Source organism: Solanum verrucosum, unplaced genomic scaffold, assembly GCF_900185275.1.
Source record: "Solanum verrucosum unplaced genomic scaffold, falcon-dt-bn FXZP01000149.1, whole genome shotgun sequence".
NCBI lineage: Eukaryota > Viridiplantae > Streptophyta > Magnoliopsida > Solanales > Solanaceae > Solanum > Solanum verrucosum.
This window is the reverse complement of record NW_026020295.1, coordinates 1089019-1105519: the sequence shown is the minus strand read 5'-3', so window position 1 is coordinate 1105519 and position 16501 is coordinate 1089019. Positions and strand designations below refer to the sequence as shown.

The 16501-nt window shown below is 33.6% G+C and overlaps 3 protein-coding genes across 9 annotated transcripts in view; all 3 read left to right on the top strand.

Moving 5' to 3' along the window:
* The window catches only part of LOC125834717 (uncharacterized), a 40581-nt gene that overhangs the window by 8635 nt on the left and 15445 nt on the right, over positions 1 to 16501 (top strand). The window contains exons 8-9 of one of the 5 annotated variants that reach the window (XM_049513857.1): positions 204 to 265; positions 347 to 401. The exons of 2 other annotated variants lie outside the window; for them this stretch is intronic. In XM_049513857.1, the coding sequence (XP_049369814.1) occupies positions 204 to 265; positions 347 to 386 (102 nt within the window). In that variant the 3' untranslated portion in view covers positions 387 to 401. Of the gene's footprint in view, positions 1 to 203; positions 266 to 346; positions 629 to 16501 lie in introns of those variants that run through there. 2 more of the 5 variants (XM_049513858.1, XM_049513856.1) reach the window with 2 other exon arrangements.
* Positions 5871 to 16501, top strand: part of LOC125834723 (uncharacterized) — a 62785-nt gene continuing 52154 nt past the window's right edge. The window contains exon 1 of the mRNA XM_049513871.1: positions 5871 to 6099. Within this exon, the coding sequence (XP_049369828.1) occupies positions 5977 to 6099 (123 nt within the window). The 5' untranslated portion in view covers positions 5871 to 5976. The remainder of the gene's footprint in view (positions 6100 to 16501) is intronic.
* The window catches only part of LOC125834719 (uncharacterized), a 53871-nt gene continuing 43298 nt past the window's right edge, over positions 5929 to 16501 (top strand). Inside the window, exon 1 of one of the 3 annotated variants that reach the window (XM_049513861.1) lies at positions 5929 to 6078. The gene's annotated coding sequence lies outside the window, so the exon portion shown is untranslated. Of the gene's footprint in view, positions 6079 to 11828; positions 11854 to 16256; positions 16297 to 16501 lie in introns of those variants that run through there. The other 2 variants (XM_049513866.1, XM_049513863.1) reach the window with 2 other exon arrangements.

The window sequence follows — 16501 nt, the reverse complement described above, 5'->3', positions numbered from 1 at the left end:
CTAGCATGATGAAGTGGTTCATTTATGTATTTAAACTCAATTTTTGAAAGTGCCCTTGCTTAATATATGTATCTGCGGAGTGTTTCTTAGTGTGGATATCCATGACTTGCACACAGATTTTTAAAGAAGAATTTTTCGCTAGAAATGATTCTGAACAAAACATCAGGTTTCCATTGTGCAATAAGTTACCTCTCTTTATCTAGGTTTCAGGACCATCACGGAGTACACAGAGGTCATTAGCCAGTGAAGAAAACTGTGATGATTCGTAAGTTTATTTACTTCTCATTTCCAACACACTTGGGATGCAACGAACCAGCTGAGTGACCTATATCTATTATCTTTGCAGGCAATCAGGTTGCAGTTCGAAGAAAAGGAGAAGTCACTAAATCTCCCCATTGGTTGCATTGGTTTTCTTGGCGAGCAGGCTTATATGGTTGATAATTGTATTGTTGCAGTTGTCGCGAAGTGGTGGCTCTTGCGAATTGTTCCTTTACAGTTTTGTAAAACTTAAAACTTAGGAGCATATATTGCTATAATGTTGTAGTATATCTGTACTGTATTATATGACCCTCTTGTCACCCTTCTCCCCTTCCTGTTTTCGAAGGGAAAATTTTATACTGTCAATGGAAACTTGTACAGGAAATTAGCTAGTCTCTCTATACTCATATATTCATTCTTGATAAAGTCAGTACTGTATAGAAATGGATAATATCTTCTTGATTATTGGGTTGGAGAGGAATTATTCTTCTTTTTTTCTTTTCCCTATGAGGGCACTTCTTATTCTTCAAGATTATTTTAATGGTCTATGAAGTATGTATATTCGGGTTTGAGTTCTAGGTATGGAAAAATCCTTGGTAGGGAGGGCTTTCCCTCTGAAATGGGGACCTTATGGTGTGTATCTGGAAAAGTCGGGATTTAATGTGGATATCGAACACCAGATAGGAAATAAAAAGAAGTATGTATATTCGGAGGAAGAATAGTCTTTGAGGGTTGGTAACACTGATGAATTGCTCTTGTGGTTGCGATTTGCCCTAAAGACAGCGTGATGAATATCGAATGTGTTAGGTAGTTTGTAATATATAAAAGGAAAATTTCCTCCTAAACTTGTGTCGAAAAGTCAGTTACGCGCTCAAAATATTGTGGCGACCTATTGTACACTTAATCTTGCTCAAAGTGATATTAATACCCTCCTCCGAAGACAATTTGAGTTTTGTGTAAAAAAAGTGTTGTACATGCGTTTTCATACATAAATAATAATATTATTTTAATTTTTAAAAATCTTTATCTCTTGATATTTTCTTAAACTTTTGCAAAAAACTATAAATTTGGGCATCTTCTTCCTCTCACCATACATTTCTCTTTTTGAAATCTATTTCTTCTTCTCCTTCATAAATTGAAGGAAAAGATAAGAATCTGAAGAGAAAATAGGAGTCAGTAAATCGATTATGAAGTATAGAGATGTTAGCGGCGTCTATAGGTGATGGGCAACACCATTGTTGCCGGTGAAACAAATAAAATTTTCAGATCTGTAAAATTCTTTAAAAATATTGATAACTATGTATGTAAATCAAGCATTTCATTAGTATTCTTTGTATATAATGATTAATCAAATATGCTATTAATGATTTGTGACATAAAAATAGAAATTGTGGTGGTTGTAGGTAGTGCTCCGACGAGAATAGAGAAGACAAAGATGGGGAAATCATTTTCTTGGATGAACTTTTGATAAATTTAGGCAATATAATCATGAATTTTATGCATTAATGTTATAGGATTTTCAATTGGAATTATTGTCACACCCCTATTTTTCTCAAACGAAGTGTTTGAACATAGAGTTTCTCCGATTAAAGTGACGTTTCGAAAAGGGATTATTTTATTTCAGAGTCGCCACTTGGAATTGAGTTTTGGTGTTCCAAGTCACCTAATTTTTACCCCTAATCAAAAGGAAGTTGACTCTAATTTTTAATGGTCTGCGAACTAGAAATCTGGATAAGAAATTCTATTGACCAAGGGGAAGGTATAAGGCACCCCTCGAGTCCTGTGGTTCTAGCACAGTCGCTTCATTGACTTATATCTTGGCCTGACTTAGCTTTTGGATACAATACTTATTAGCTATACATTTACCTATATCCCACCCTCTTTGATTTATTGTAACTGTCTTATTTAAATTTTTCTTTGAAAATCCGAGAAATTTTAGTATTGTCATTTTAGTGAGAATAGATATTTGAATTGTGATAGGAGGTAAACTTCTATGGGATTTAGGATTAATTTTAGGAAAAGAAAATATTAAAGAGGTTAAGACCAATTTCTTGGAAATTTCTTTTATTTTTTATTCTATTCTTTTTTTTTGCACGTTATTTTTTATAGTTTTTATTTTATTTATTTATTTATTTATTAAAACATTCAGTTTCTTCTTCTTCTTACCGTTATTTTTTTTGTTTTTATCTAACAAAAATGTTTCTCTTCTTTTTTGATTTAAATAATTTTTTGGCTAAGTTTTGTTTTCCCCTTTTTTAGTTTTACCTTTTCTTTATTATTATTATTTTTTTTATCACTTTTCATCTTTTGTTTCTTCTGTTTTTGTTTTAAATGTTTATTTATTTTATTCTCACTTTCTTTTTAATGATCTATTCCTCTCTTTTTTTTTATTATCTTCATCTTTCTATTCTGCATTATTTTGTTTTATTATTATACTTTTCTCTGCTCACGTTTTCTTTTTAATTAATTTTTCCTTTAAACTAATTGAGAGAAAATAATATACGTAGTGATATAATAATTTTTCTTCACCAAATGATGATAGTGTGAAATTACTAATAAAAGAACTATCTCACGTTGATGAATTAATGACTCACTCAAATGAACTAATGTTCATCTCCTCCATTTTTAATATTTCGAATACGATAAAAAATATTTTAATAATTAATTGTCTCCATAAGTATGGCAATATTATTTATTTATTAAACTCCAGAAACTCTAAATGATAACTAATACAGAATCTCTAACCAATTTACATGTAATTAAATTAAAGTCATAAACGAAGTTGTCAATTTGTACCATCAAATAAATGTACATAAACATGTTGAAACAAAACTAGGAGTAAACAACAACCATCTTTGGATCAAATTAGTTGATTAAATTAACATCAGGTGTAAAAAATAATTCGATGAGCAAATTTAAACAGTAGCAATTCATGCAATCAACAATATGATATGCGTCATAAAATAGTGGCATATAACAATACATGTAATTTTAAGGACTACATAACATCATAATCGAATTCAGAACAATTATTTCATTGAACTATATAAGGAATTAGAATTACCTTTTCGTAAAACTTAATTCCAACAAAAGAAACCGCCACAATCTACTGATTTCCAAAGTTAATTATAATTAACTTTAAGGAGCCACGAACTTGAATCCACAAAAAAAATCTTTCTGACTTAAAGTATATTGCTTTTTTTTTTTTTTGTGTGCACCGTTATTCCGTATAACTGATCATGATTTATGATGATGATGTATTGTGATATATATAGGAGTCCTCCCCTCTTTTTAGATACGTGGGGGTGTGGGTCTCTTTTTGGTTTTTTTTATTTTATTTAATTTTAGTCGTGTATAGGGGTTTGTTAGTTGCTGATAGGTTTTTGTGGGGATATAGTAGTATAGGGGTGAGTAATGGGGTTTGGTGGGGGTATGGGAGGTTAGATTATTAGGTTATCTTTACTTTTATTTTAATTTTAAGAGAATAATAATTAACTAATTAGAAAAAGTCAAGTAGCTAAAAAATAAATAAAAATAAGATAATAATAATAATTAAATAAATACTAGCTTATTTATAAAAACTTAATTTTAAATATAGATTTTTTTTTGTAATCTTTCATTTCTTTTTAAACAATTGACAATAAAACTTACCTTAAAAAGTGATTCTATTTTGTTGTTTTCAAATCTTTTAAAATAAACTTAATAAAAAATAAGAGAAAAGTCAAAATGTTTTCTTTATATTTATAAAAATATTTCAGCTCTAAAAATGGTGTAAAATTTTAAGTTCGGTCAAAAATTACGTGTCTACAATTATTATCTTTCTCATGATTATTTTTTGGTAATCTTCTCCGGTGAATCATCCGGCGAGTTTAAACGGGAAAATCATGAATTTTAAGTTGAAATTATTAACTTTTCTATGAAAGTCATCATCTTCTCCACTCCTTTCTATTTCTTTTTAGAGTTCCTCTTTAAGGATAGAGAGTTTGATGTACTTCCATCAAACAATTAATGGTGACAAATGTTGTGATTCCTTAAGAAGAAGAAGAACTCAAAATAAAGAAAAATGTAAATGCTTTAAAGAAATTGGGCCACCAATAAAAAGATTAAAAAAGAAAAAAAATTGAAATAATTAATATATTAAAAATTATAATACATAATTATATAATGACCAATAAAATAGTGTCATGTGTTCAAATTTGTCATTTAACATGTATTTTTTTCTTCTTCTCTCACATCTTAAGGAAGCTGAAAACACTTTATTTGCCATGTCACGTTCTAAAGGGATATTAATATCACTTTGAACAAAATTAGGTATGTAATAGGTCGCCATAATAGTTTGAGCGTGTAACTGACTTCTCGATACAAGTTCAGAGAGGAATTTATGCCTTTTCCTTATATAAATACACATTTGTTTGTGATGAAGCATGATAATTTTGAAAAGTCGTGTAATAATTATAAAAACTCTTGAAGTAGTATAAAAAAATTCAGATATAAACATGAGTTTTGTTGTATTTTGAAGGTAATTTGTTGTATTTTTTCTAATTTGTATACGAAAAATATCTCTTTAGCATTATCTTGAAAGTTATGTGATAGATATGAAATACCTTATTGGGATAAATCATACCTATATGTTTTCGAAAGATGATTATTTCATGCTTCGAAACCATTTCTTCTTTAATTACATTTTTTTAATTCTTTAACGCACGATGGCTCAAAGAGTCGTTGTGGTTTGGCGATTAATGAAGTTGGAATGACAAACATGCAAAATTATTATATACTCAACTCTTAATAGAAGTACAAAAGTTTTAGTGTTTTTTTAATTTGTTTGAATCTTTGTTAAAACGGATTAAGAAAATATTTGTATGGATAAGAAGATTATGTATCCAGTAAGAATGATTTTTTATTTTTTTTTTCACCAGTAAGAATGAAGTTCATTTGAGTCTAGATTGCCCAAAGACAGAACTTATCTTGAGTTGAATCTCTGAGCTCCTCACTCACCCCACTCACTCCACCACTAAAAAAAATGAAACTTATCGAGAGCGGAGGTTGTCAAGTATGAACAATGATTTTATTCAAATATCTTGAGGCACTAAGAACGTAACTCATTTTGAGTAGAGCCACAAAGCTCCAATGATTCAATGTGGATAATTATTTCAATCGAGTATCTAAAGTCACTAGATATGAAATTAATTAAGTGTAAAGCTTCATCCTTACCATCACAAATAATGATTTGAGTCGAGTATGTAAAACTCAAACAATAAAACTCATCGAAAGTGATTCAAAATGAATAGTAACTTGAGTTGCTTACTAAGATTGGAATTTAATGATTTAAGGTGAATTACAATTTGAATCGAGTCTACCTTACCCCAAGGATGGAACTAACTAAGACGGATAGTTCAAAAATGATAAAAAATCATAAACGACGTGAAAAATGGTTCTAACAAGTTATTCTAATTAGTCGAATAAGTGAGTATCAAAAAAGAAAGAAAAAAATTTATAAACTAATTTAACTAAACAGACCAACTAATTTAATCATGATGCAATAGACCCTAATGGTTGGACCCTTTCCTAAACTCCAACTAATTTTTAGTCCTTTCTCCAACACATTAGTGGAAAGAGTAGTTTCAAAATCAAATTTTCCCCCTTTTCCAATTTGTATAGGGTTTACCGTTTCTACAAATTCAATACGAAAATCCATATATACATCGAAAATTAACAATGGAGAATGGTGATGGAACAAATGGGAAAAGGATAAGGGCAGAAGATGTAATATGTGAGCTCAAGGACGATGGCGATTTCGATAAACTTCGCCTCAAAATTGTTCGCAGAATGAAAGAAAATGTCAGTATTTGCTTTTTCTTCTTTGGTTTTGTTGTTTAGGGTTCTTCATTGGGCTTAAACTGTTAAGAGTATTTTTTTATCTTCGGTTTCTGTATTGTTTTATCTGTTTTTACATCAATTTACGCTAAATCCTGAGTTGGGTTTTGTTCTTTTTACTCTATCAAAATTGTATGTGATTGGTATTGGAAATTCGGCATAATTATTGGATTTAAGTTATAGACACTTGGACTGATGTTAGAGTAGAAGGTTAATACGTAGTTGAGTGTTGTTTTTGTAGCAGGGTTATTATTATTATAATTACTCCGATGTATGTGTATCTTATTCCTGGATTTTATTATTACTTCTTGTTCTCTTGGTTTCAGTTATTGTAGTGCTAGTTGTTGATAAAGCTCTTCGATTTTTTTTGAAATAGCTTATATGTTGTTGCTTTGGTATGTTTGATATGCTTTACTTGAGCTGAGGGTCTTTTGGAAACAATCTCTCTACCTTCACATGGTAGGGCTAAGGTCTACATACACATCACCCTCCCCGACTCCACTTGTGAGATTACAATGGGTATGTTTTTGTTGTACTCCGGGTGTGAGGCGAGGCGTGTAGTTTTTGTGGGCTGGGGGCCTTCTATAGAGAAAAAAAGGTGAGGCAAGGGGTGTAGTTTTTATAGGCCGGGTGCTTTCTACGAGGAAAAAGGGTGTGTATAGGTAGGCTCAAGCTAGATATTACTTTCCAGCAGAATGGGAAGACTGTGATACGTGGCATGTAGTTTCTCTGGTGTGGGTGCAGTATACAGAAAAAAAAAGGGGTGCAAAGATAGGCTTAAGCTAAGATTCCACTCGAGAGCAAAGTGGGCAGACTGTGGTATAAGGCATGTAGTTTTGCCTCCTATGGAGAAAGAAAGAGGTGCTGGCAGACTGTGATATGATTTACGAGGCATGCATTTCTGGGGCAGGTGCCCCCTGTTTAGGTGAAAAGAGGTGCAGGGGTAGGCTTGGGCTAAGATTCGACTTGCGAACATAATGGGCAGACTGTGATACTGACTAATGGAACAGAGATCAGGGTGATCCAGTAGTTGATGGATACACATGTACTTTAAAGAGTTGTTGCATTATCAATTCAACCTAATTCTTATTAACTGGCTGCACCAGGTCGCTAACCCTCCTTGCAGGGTACAAATCTACGCTTATACTAGATTGCTATTTGTCGTTTGTTTTTAAATAGCTTGATAATCATATTGTCAGTGTAAAAAATTAAACCTTTAGACCATAATTGTGTAGCACACGTCCTACATATGTGGTTTTGCTTGTTTCAGCTAACATTTGGAGACTTAACATTATTAAAAAACAAAAATCTGCTTCTCCTTAATTTGAAATCATAGAAGTACAAGCAAGGGGAACTAAGGACTTTACAGGATGCAAAAGGGACTTACTGGCAGGATTCTAGTGGCATGTTAAACTTGAACAGGCCTTTACTTGAAAGCTTGAGTTCTGTTGCATCTACTATAAAATTATGTTAAACAGAACTAATTGTACAAAAGGTCAATCAGCAAGCATTCCATAACTGAGGTTCTGACGTCTTCTCTTTTGCCAAAAGAATACCTTGATTATTAATCTACTGGGTTGCTAGTTAAGCTAGACCAATAGAAGCTTACCACTCAGCTTGTATTAGGGCTGGGTTTTAATTCAGTATGAGTTGGTGCAAAGTAATTTCAGATTGATTTTGACTGAAGGTACACTTCGTGCAAGTTCAGGGTGAATTTGCTTAGAGTAAGAATCTTTTAGTAGTTCTTTTCCGTCCCTACAAAAAGTTCTGGTAACAGCTGTTTATAGTTGTAGTTCTGTCTCGGCTCTGTCTACCGCTGTGCGGTCTGGACTTCACTTTTTTGATATTCAGGTATGAGTAATTCAACTTTGCTCGGCATATTCACTTTTTTGTTACATATAATTATCTTTTAAGTGAATTGATAGAATAAATTCTCTTTGATTATGTAAATTTGCTCGGCATATTCTGTTGATTATCAGTTTGTTTAGCTCTTTGTTGTGTCATTTCCACTAGCAACTAGTTTTAGGTTCTAATTTAGGTATCATGCCAAGTATATATGAAACAATTAAATATTAGTTTTACCATCAATAAAAGAATTTTTTTTTAATTGATCGTGATTCTTCATAAATTTTATAAGTTCAACTTTTTTGCTAAGCTTTCTTAGCAACCAATTGCACCTAGTTTCTTTTTTTGTTATAAAAAATACTTGCATGCATAAGAAAGAGTTGTTTGTTCTTATTGGTATGATCAATCTTGTCTCCACACGTAAGTTTCTTTGTTGTTAGAGGCTAAATAGTTCATAACTAATACTATATTATCTTACACATGTTCCTTTCATGTTATTACAATCTTCTTTTTAAGGAAATGTCCCAAAAGCTATGTACATTTTTTTTTTTGGTGAAGTAATTAAATTGCATTAGAAAGGCATCAAGAAGATGCAATGGTTACAACATGTACATTTTCTAAAGACTTGTAACTAACTCATTAGTTCTGGCTTAGATAGTTTGTATAGTTAGCTAGAGATTTTTTTTTGTAAGCTCAAATGCCATATCTTGTAAATCTTGCATCTTCTTGACGTTGTTATTAATACCACTTATCGTATAAAAAAAAAGACTTGTAACTAAGCTCCTTTTTATTTAGTTTGAAGAGCTTTAAAAGTGAATTTTCTTTCTTTAGTTGTCGAAAGTCTCTTAAGCAATCTTAGGATATTAATTCTATCGCATCGGAGTCCAACACAAAATTCTTGCTTCTACCTTCTCATTTAACTTGTTGCTTTGAAGACAAAAAAAAAAGGATTCTTAGTAATAACAACAAAGGAAAAAAAAAAAAGAAATGGAAGGAAGATGACGACGTTGTTAATAAGAAAAAAGTGGGAATAGACAAAATTGAAATTTAAAGGGAAAATTACGCGGTTAAGCAAACTTATACTACTTAATTATTCATCATAGCTATAGTTTGCTATAATTACCACCCGCGACTAACATTATACATTAATTATGTGGGCTGACTTCGAGTTTGTATAATTAGCCACGTTTGTATATGTATAATTCGCCAGAATATACAAATACATATGTATAATATACAATTATCTAACCGATATACATATATAATTCACCTCTCTCCCACTTTTTGCTCTTTCTCGCTCGCCTCTCTCCTCCCTCTCCCAATCTCGCTTGCCATATATACAAATGCATATGTATAGTATACAATTTTCTAACCGATATACATATACAATTCACCTCTCTCCCACTCTCTGCCCTCTTTCGCTCGCCTCTCTCCTCCCTCTCCCAATCTCGCTCGCCTCTCTCCTCCCTCTCCCAATCTCACTTGCCATATATACAAATACATATGTATAATATACAATTATCTAACAGATATACATATACAATTCACCTCTCTCCCACTCTTTGCCCTCTCTCGCTCGCCTCTCTCCTCTCTCTCCTAGTCTCGCTCGCCTCTCTCCTCCCTATAACATGTAGCTACAAATTGTAATTATCAAACTATAGCTATGGAGAGTAATTAGACTATTTTTGAGTGGCTATATGTGAAAGTTCCTCAAATTTAAATATAAAAAGCGAGTATATACATTTTATTTTAAAAATATTTGATATTTGCCGCAAAATAATAATATTAGTCAAATCCATCAAACTTAATCATGTTTAAAATGGTCAATATCACCTTGTTTTTGTGATTTAAGACTTGAGACATCTCATATTAAATCTCCTTAATTGCCTTTATGAATAATTAGTATTATGTCTTCTTTAAATTAAGATTTTATTTTTTAGAAGTAGATTAACTAAATCTTCTTGTCCAAATAATATCCTATCACTATCTTTATTGTGTTAAATTATTTTTAATGATTAATTTCTTATTTTCTTTTAAATGAAACAAAAACAAATATATAAAGTATATAATTGTTTGGGCCAAATTGGGTCTTTTGAGACAGAAAAATTAGGGCACAGCTTAATCTCCATCTGGAAAACTGTTTTGTTTTGCTACTCTGCTCTCTCTCCTTCCAACAGGAATTATTTCTCTGATTTTTAAGGTAAATTCTCTCCTTTTTTCAGTTTCGCGGCATAAAATTACTTCAAAAAAAAAATACTGAAACCAAAGTTTACATGGAAAAATTGATCATCTTTTTGGTCATTCAGTTTTTTACTTGTTCGAATGTATGATGAAGAGTGTTATTCTGAAGTTGTTTTGTCTGTAAAGAAATAATTGTTTTTTATTGACTGAGTGGTTTTATCATGTGGGTTTCCTTTCTTTTTTTTTGGTCGAATTTTGTTGAATTCAGTGAGCATTTTATTATAATGTGGAAGTTGTCAATGAATCATTTTTAAGCAAAGAATTTGCAGATTGAATTGTTTTATTATGTGGGTTTCTGGGGGTGAATGACCTGGAGGTTAGTTGGAGTTTTAATTGAATTATATGAGCATTTTATTATTATGTTGAAGTTGTAAATGAATTATTTATAATCATAGATTTCTAGACTGAATTGTTTTATCATGTGGGTTTGAGGAGAGGTAGAGGTAGACCAGAGAAGTATTATAGATAGAGAGAGGTGATTAGATAGGAGATGACGTAGTTTTAGCTTGTTGAGGACTTGACCTTAGATAGTAGGAGGGTGTGGAGGACACAGTTAAGGTAGAAGGTTACTGCTCATCATCAACAAACTAAAAGATTAATCTATCGTCATTTTAGAGAGATTTTATTGGTTCAAATTTTTTGCTAAGCTTTCTTACCAACCCATTGCACATAATTTCTTTCTTTATATAACTACTCATATGCATTAGACAAGGTTGTTTGTTCTTGTTGGTATGATCAATCTCTCTCCACGTATAAGTTTCCTTGCTGACAGAGACTGAATAGTTTATAACTTCATATCTAATACTATTATTGGCTTTAGTGGCGGAGCCAGGATTTACATTGAGGGGTGTCAAAATACAAAGTAGTAAGTACACATGAAAATCAACAAAATAAATTTTACTAATGAAAGCAAAAAATAATTACATTATCACAATCGTTTGGCGACGCCCGACGAAGAGTCGCAGCGAAGGCAGCGACTCAGCAGCGAACAAAAATGATTTTTTTGGGCTCTTCCTCCTCGAGCCCTTTAATTTTGAAATTAAGGATTTGCTTAATCCCTAAAGTACATTTTTTCTTTTTAAAAATAAAATATTAAAGTCAACTTTATTTAAGTCAATCGCTTAAAAATTGATGGAAAAAAAACGCTTCAGTTTTCCAAAATTTGAAGACAAAAGACGTTTCTTTTAGTCTTAATTTTAATTAAAAAAACGCTAAAAAAAAAAAAAACCCCAGCCAGGTTCAAACCCCTAACGTTCAGGCCAAAGCTTAAGGAGAAATTTTGCAGGCCCTCAACCACTGAGCTAACTCTTCATCTTATGTTAAAGAGTGTCAACTACAATATATGTAGGGATAAAATCAAAATTTAACCTACCTATACAACGTAATTTTCCGACGAAGATGTATCGCTTGACACCCCTCGGGCAAGGGTAGCTCCGCCCATGATTGGCTTATATATGTTCCTCACATGTTATCATAATCTTTTCATTTTGAGAAGGTCCCAAAGCTATGTACATATTCTAAAAGCTTATAACTAGACTCTTTTTAAATTAAATTATTTTTTTTGGCAATTAAAACACTTTATTAATCACTGTGCAAGGAATTGGAGAGAATAACTTGTATCTTATTCAATAGGTAAACATGTATAAATACAATAATATTAGAAGCTAATTAAGGAAAGAAATAAAGAGGAAATCCTAAAGATATGCTATCTATCTATATCTTTGTACAATATCAAGAAAGAGATCTGTATACATTCTTCAACACTCCCCCTCAAGCTGGAGCATGTATATTGATCATGCATAGCTTGTTACAAAGGTAATCTACTCGAGCTCTATGCAATGCCTTCGTGAACAAATCAACTACTTGTTCTCTTGTCTTCACGTAGTCCGTAGATATCAAGTTTTCCTGAATCTTCTCACGAATAAAATGTCAATCAACTAAATGTTACTAGTGTCAAAAACAATAAAATGTCAATCAACCTCAATATGTATCGTTCTTTCATGATACACCGGACAAGCAATATGAAGCGCAACTTGATTATCACACCAAAGTTTTGATGGAGTAGAATGCTTCAATCCAATTTCAGTTAAAAGATGATGTATCCACATGATTTTACATGTAGAATGTGTCGTTGCTCTATACTCGGATTCTGCACTGGACCAAGATATAACATTTTGTTTCTTACTTTTCCATGATACCAAGTTTCCACCAACAAAAACACAATAACCAATAGTAGATCTTCGATCAATCTTGGATCCAGCCCAATCTGCATCTGCGAAACACTCAATGTGAAAGTGTCCATGATTGCTATACAATATACCTTGTCCTTAGATAGAAGAAGAAGAGGAGAAGCAAGAATGGCAATAACCTCCACTATTTCCGCTTCGGAATTGCTGTGATCAAGAAGTCTGCAGCAAATTCGAGTTTAAGGGTTGCCAAAGCATTGAGAGATGGAAGGAATGCTCTGTCTAACCGCAATGCTTGTCTGGCCTCTCCAGCCAAATTGCTCTCTCACTAAGGGCTTCTATTCCAATAAGCCTACTTATACGTTCTATCTGAGCCTAGCTTCCAAAGTCAACTCATTCACAGGGACAGGATAAGGGCTAAAGAATCATATCCTTACTTAGATCAAGCTCTCTGGCCGTGGGTGTGGACATGAACTGACTAACCACACTTACTGCAAATGCGATATTTGGACGAGTCACAATGAGATAGTTTAATTTCCCAACCAACTTTCTGTACCGTTCTAGATCTTCAAATGGATAGTCATCATCATTTATAAGATGCATATTAGGAACCATTAGAGTACTACAAGGTTTGGTAGCCAACTTTCCAGTTTTTGCCAGGAGGTCAAGAATATACTTTCTCTCAGATAGAAAAAAACCCTTCTTGCTTCTAGATACTTCTATTTCCAAGAAGTACTTAAGTTGTCCCAAGTCTTTTGTATGAAACTTAGTATGTAAGAAAGACTTAAGAGAAGAGATACCTGCAAAATCACTTCCAGTGATGACATTATTGACATATACAACAAGGAAAATAGTTGCAGCAGCAGATTGCCTGTAAAAGACTGAATGATCACATTTGCTCTTTTTCAATCCGAACTCCTGAACTACCTCGCTAAATTTTTCAAACCAAGCTCGGGGACTCTGTTTCAAGCCATACAAGGACTTCTTCAAGTGACAAACCTTTCCATACTCCCCTGAGCAACAAAACCATGCGGTTGCTCCATAAAAACCTCTTCGTGGAGATCACCATGAAGGAACTCATTCTTAATATCCAACTGATGTAACAACCAAATCTCAGAAGTAGCTAGAGAAATGAACAAGCGGACAGAAGTGAGTTTGGCAACCGGGGAGAAGGTGTCTGAATAATCCACCCCATAAGTCTGAGCATACCCTTTGGCCACAAGTCTGGCCTTAAGTCTCACCACAGAGCTATCTGAATTAACTTTGACTGTGAATACCCACTTGCTTCCCATTACTTTCTTTCCACTAGGTAAGCCTACCAGATCCCATGTATGATTTTCCTCTAAGGCATGTATTTCCTCAAGCATTGCTTCAAATAACCCAGGATGATTCAAAGCCTTCTTAATAGTTTTGGGTACAGATATAGAGTCTAGAGATACAATCAAAGATCTAGATGCGGGATATTATTGACCGTAGGAAACAAAATTACCAATGGAATATATGGATTTACAAGTAAGTGTACCTTTGCGAAGAGCAATAGGAAGGTCAATATTTTCTGTGGGATCACTTGGAGGAGGATCTGATGACGAAGGAGCTGGTGCAGCATAGGTATCATTAGTCTCTCGCCTCCTAGAGTAAACCTAAACAACAGACGGTCTTGTTGGAGCTGATGGAACTGGTGCTGAAGGCACGATAGTAGATTGGTGCTCAATTGAAGAATCAGGCGATGCATGAGAAACATCATTTGATCGTTCTGGTATGGCCGTGGTAACTTGGTACACTAACCACTCCTCTTCCTCCCCTTGACTCGTAGAAATAGGAGGTGTATAGAAGAATGGTGTAACCTAGCTACATCAGTTGATACCAAATATTTTCCAAGTTTAGTAGAGTAACAACGATATCCTTTCTGAAGGCGAGAATATCCCAAGAAAACACACTTCAAGGCCTTGGGTTCCAACTTGGTAACTGATGGTCGAACATCTCTAACATAACAAGTGCTTCCAAATACCTTAAGTTCCATCGGAAATAAGGACTTATTTGGAAAAAGAATGCTATATGGTGCATCACCTACAAGCACAGTAGATAGCCTGCGATTAATCAGGAAACAAGTTGTAGAGACAGCATCGGCCCAAAACTGTTTAGGAACCTTTGTTTGAAACAATAGTGCCTGAGCTATCTCAAGTAGATACATGTTTTCTTTCAGCAACTCCATTCTGAGAAGGTGTATCAACACAAGATGACTAGTGGAGAATCCCATGTTGCCTCATATACGACTGAAATGATTCTGACATGTATTCTTTAGCATTATCACTCCTTAGTATGTGCAGGGTAGTATTAAATTGAGTCTTAACTTCAGCAGAAAACACACAAAAATGGGAAAACACTTCAGATCTATTCTTCACAAAGTATATCCACGTCATTCTAGAAAAATCATCCACAAAAGTAACAAAATATTTATGTCTAGTTTTGGAAACAACAGGACATGGTCCCCAAACATCAGAATGAACTAACTCAAAAGCTGACTCTACTCGCTAATTAACCCTTGGACTTAACGAGGTGCTATGGTGTTTAGCAAATCGACATGATTCACAATCTAATAAAGAAATATTTTTAAACTCGGGACAAAGCTTCTTCAACAAAGGTAGTGAAGGATGTCCCAATCGACAATGTGCTTCAAATGGAGAAATAACACCTGAGCATGCAACAGACCGAGGTTCCCATTCATTAAGGATGTAGAGATCATCAGATACATGTCCTTTACCAATAACCTGATTCGTTCCAATGTCACAAAACAGACGATAATTGGGAAAGAACGAGATATAACAGTTAAGGTCTCTCGTAAGTTTACTAACAGAAATCAAATTAAAGGCCGATTTTGGGAAACTTAATACAGATGACAGGGTAATAGATGAGGTTGGTTTATGAGTTCCAGATCCAACACTGGTACAAGTTGATCCATCCGCTACAGTAACTGGAGAACGTGCTTTGTGTGGCTGGAAGTTCGAAAAAGTATTAGGGTTACCTGTCATGTGATTTGTGGCGCCTGAATCAATCACCCATTTATTTGAAGAGGTAACAAGGCACGCTTTCCCTGACTTGGCAAAAGTAGTAACTGAAGCAGATTTCTTAAGTGATTTCTGATACTGAACGAATCTAGCATAATCTTCTGACGAAACCAAAAATGTTTTATCCGATGATGGCCAATGAGTAACATCAACCTTACTATTATGCTTATCTGAACTCTTCCATTCATCTCCCTTATTATCATTCATTCTCACAATATCTACGCAAATTAACAAAGAAATCACCAAAACTTCCAATATAAAGGTTTTAACAAGAGAATAGTCAACTTCACAAAAAGGCTCAACTCAAGTAGAGAAAATCAGAGAAAACCAAATAACCCAAAACAGAGTTCAGATGGTTCGAATACCCAGCAGTTCACAGGGTAACAAGAAACTAAAATATGAATAGCCAAACGCTCCGGACAGAAAACCAATCAAGCAACAGAGAGGAAATTTGAACCAGCAGCAGCAAAGATCAGACAGTAGTCTGGCTCAAAACAGACCAAACAGCAGCAGAGAAAGGAATTCAAACTAAAGTATCACCAAAAGAAAGATTGCAGAACCTGGAACTTGATGTTAAATCTTCAAAACGTAGTCCAATGATAAGAAAACCACCATAAATCAACTGGGAATCTTAAGGCAACGTCAAATCAGTAAGACAGACCACCAGTGGTGAAGTCACATGAACCACAAATATGGCAGCGGTTAGTTCCGGCAACCACCAGTGGTGAGGCTCGAGAACCACCACTTCAAGTCTCACAATTCCGGTTATGCTCTGATACCATGTGCAAGGAATTGGAGAGAATAACTTGTATCTTATTCAATAGGTAAACATGTATAAATACAATAATATTAGAAGCTAACTAAGGAAAGAAATAAAGAGGAAATCCTAAAGATATGCTATCTATCTATATCTTTGTAGAATATCAAGAAAGAGATCTGTATACATTCTGTAACACCAAGTGAGATCAATTACAATACCAAGGGAAAGAAACCTACTTCACCCTTCTTAATAACAATCAAACAACCTAT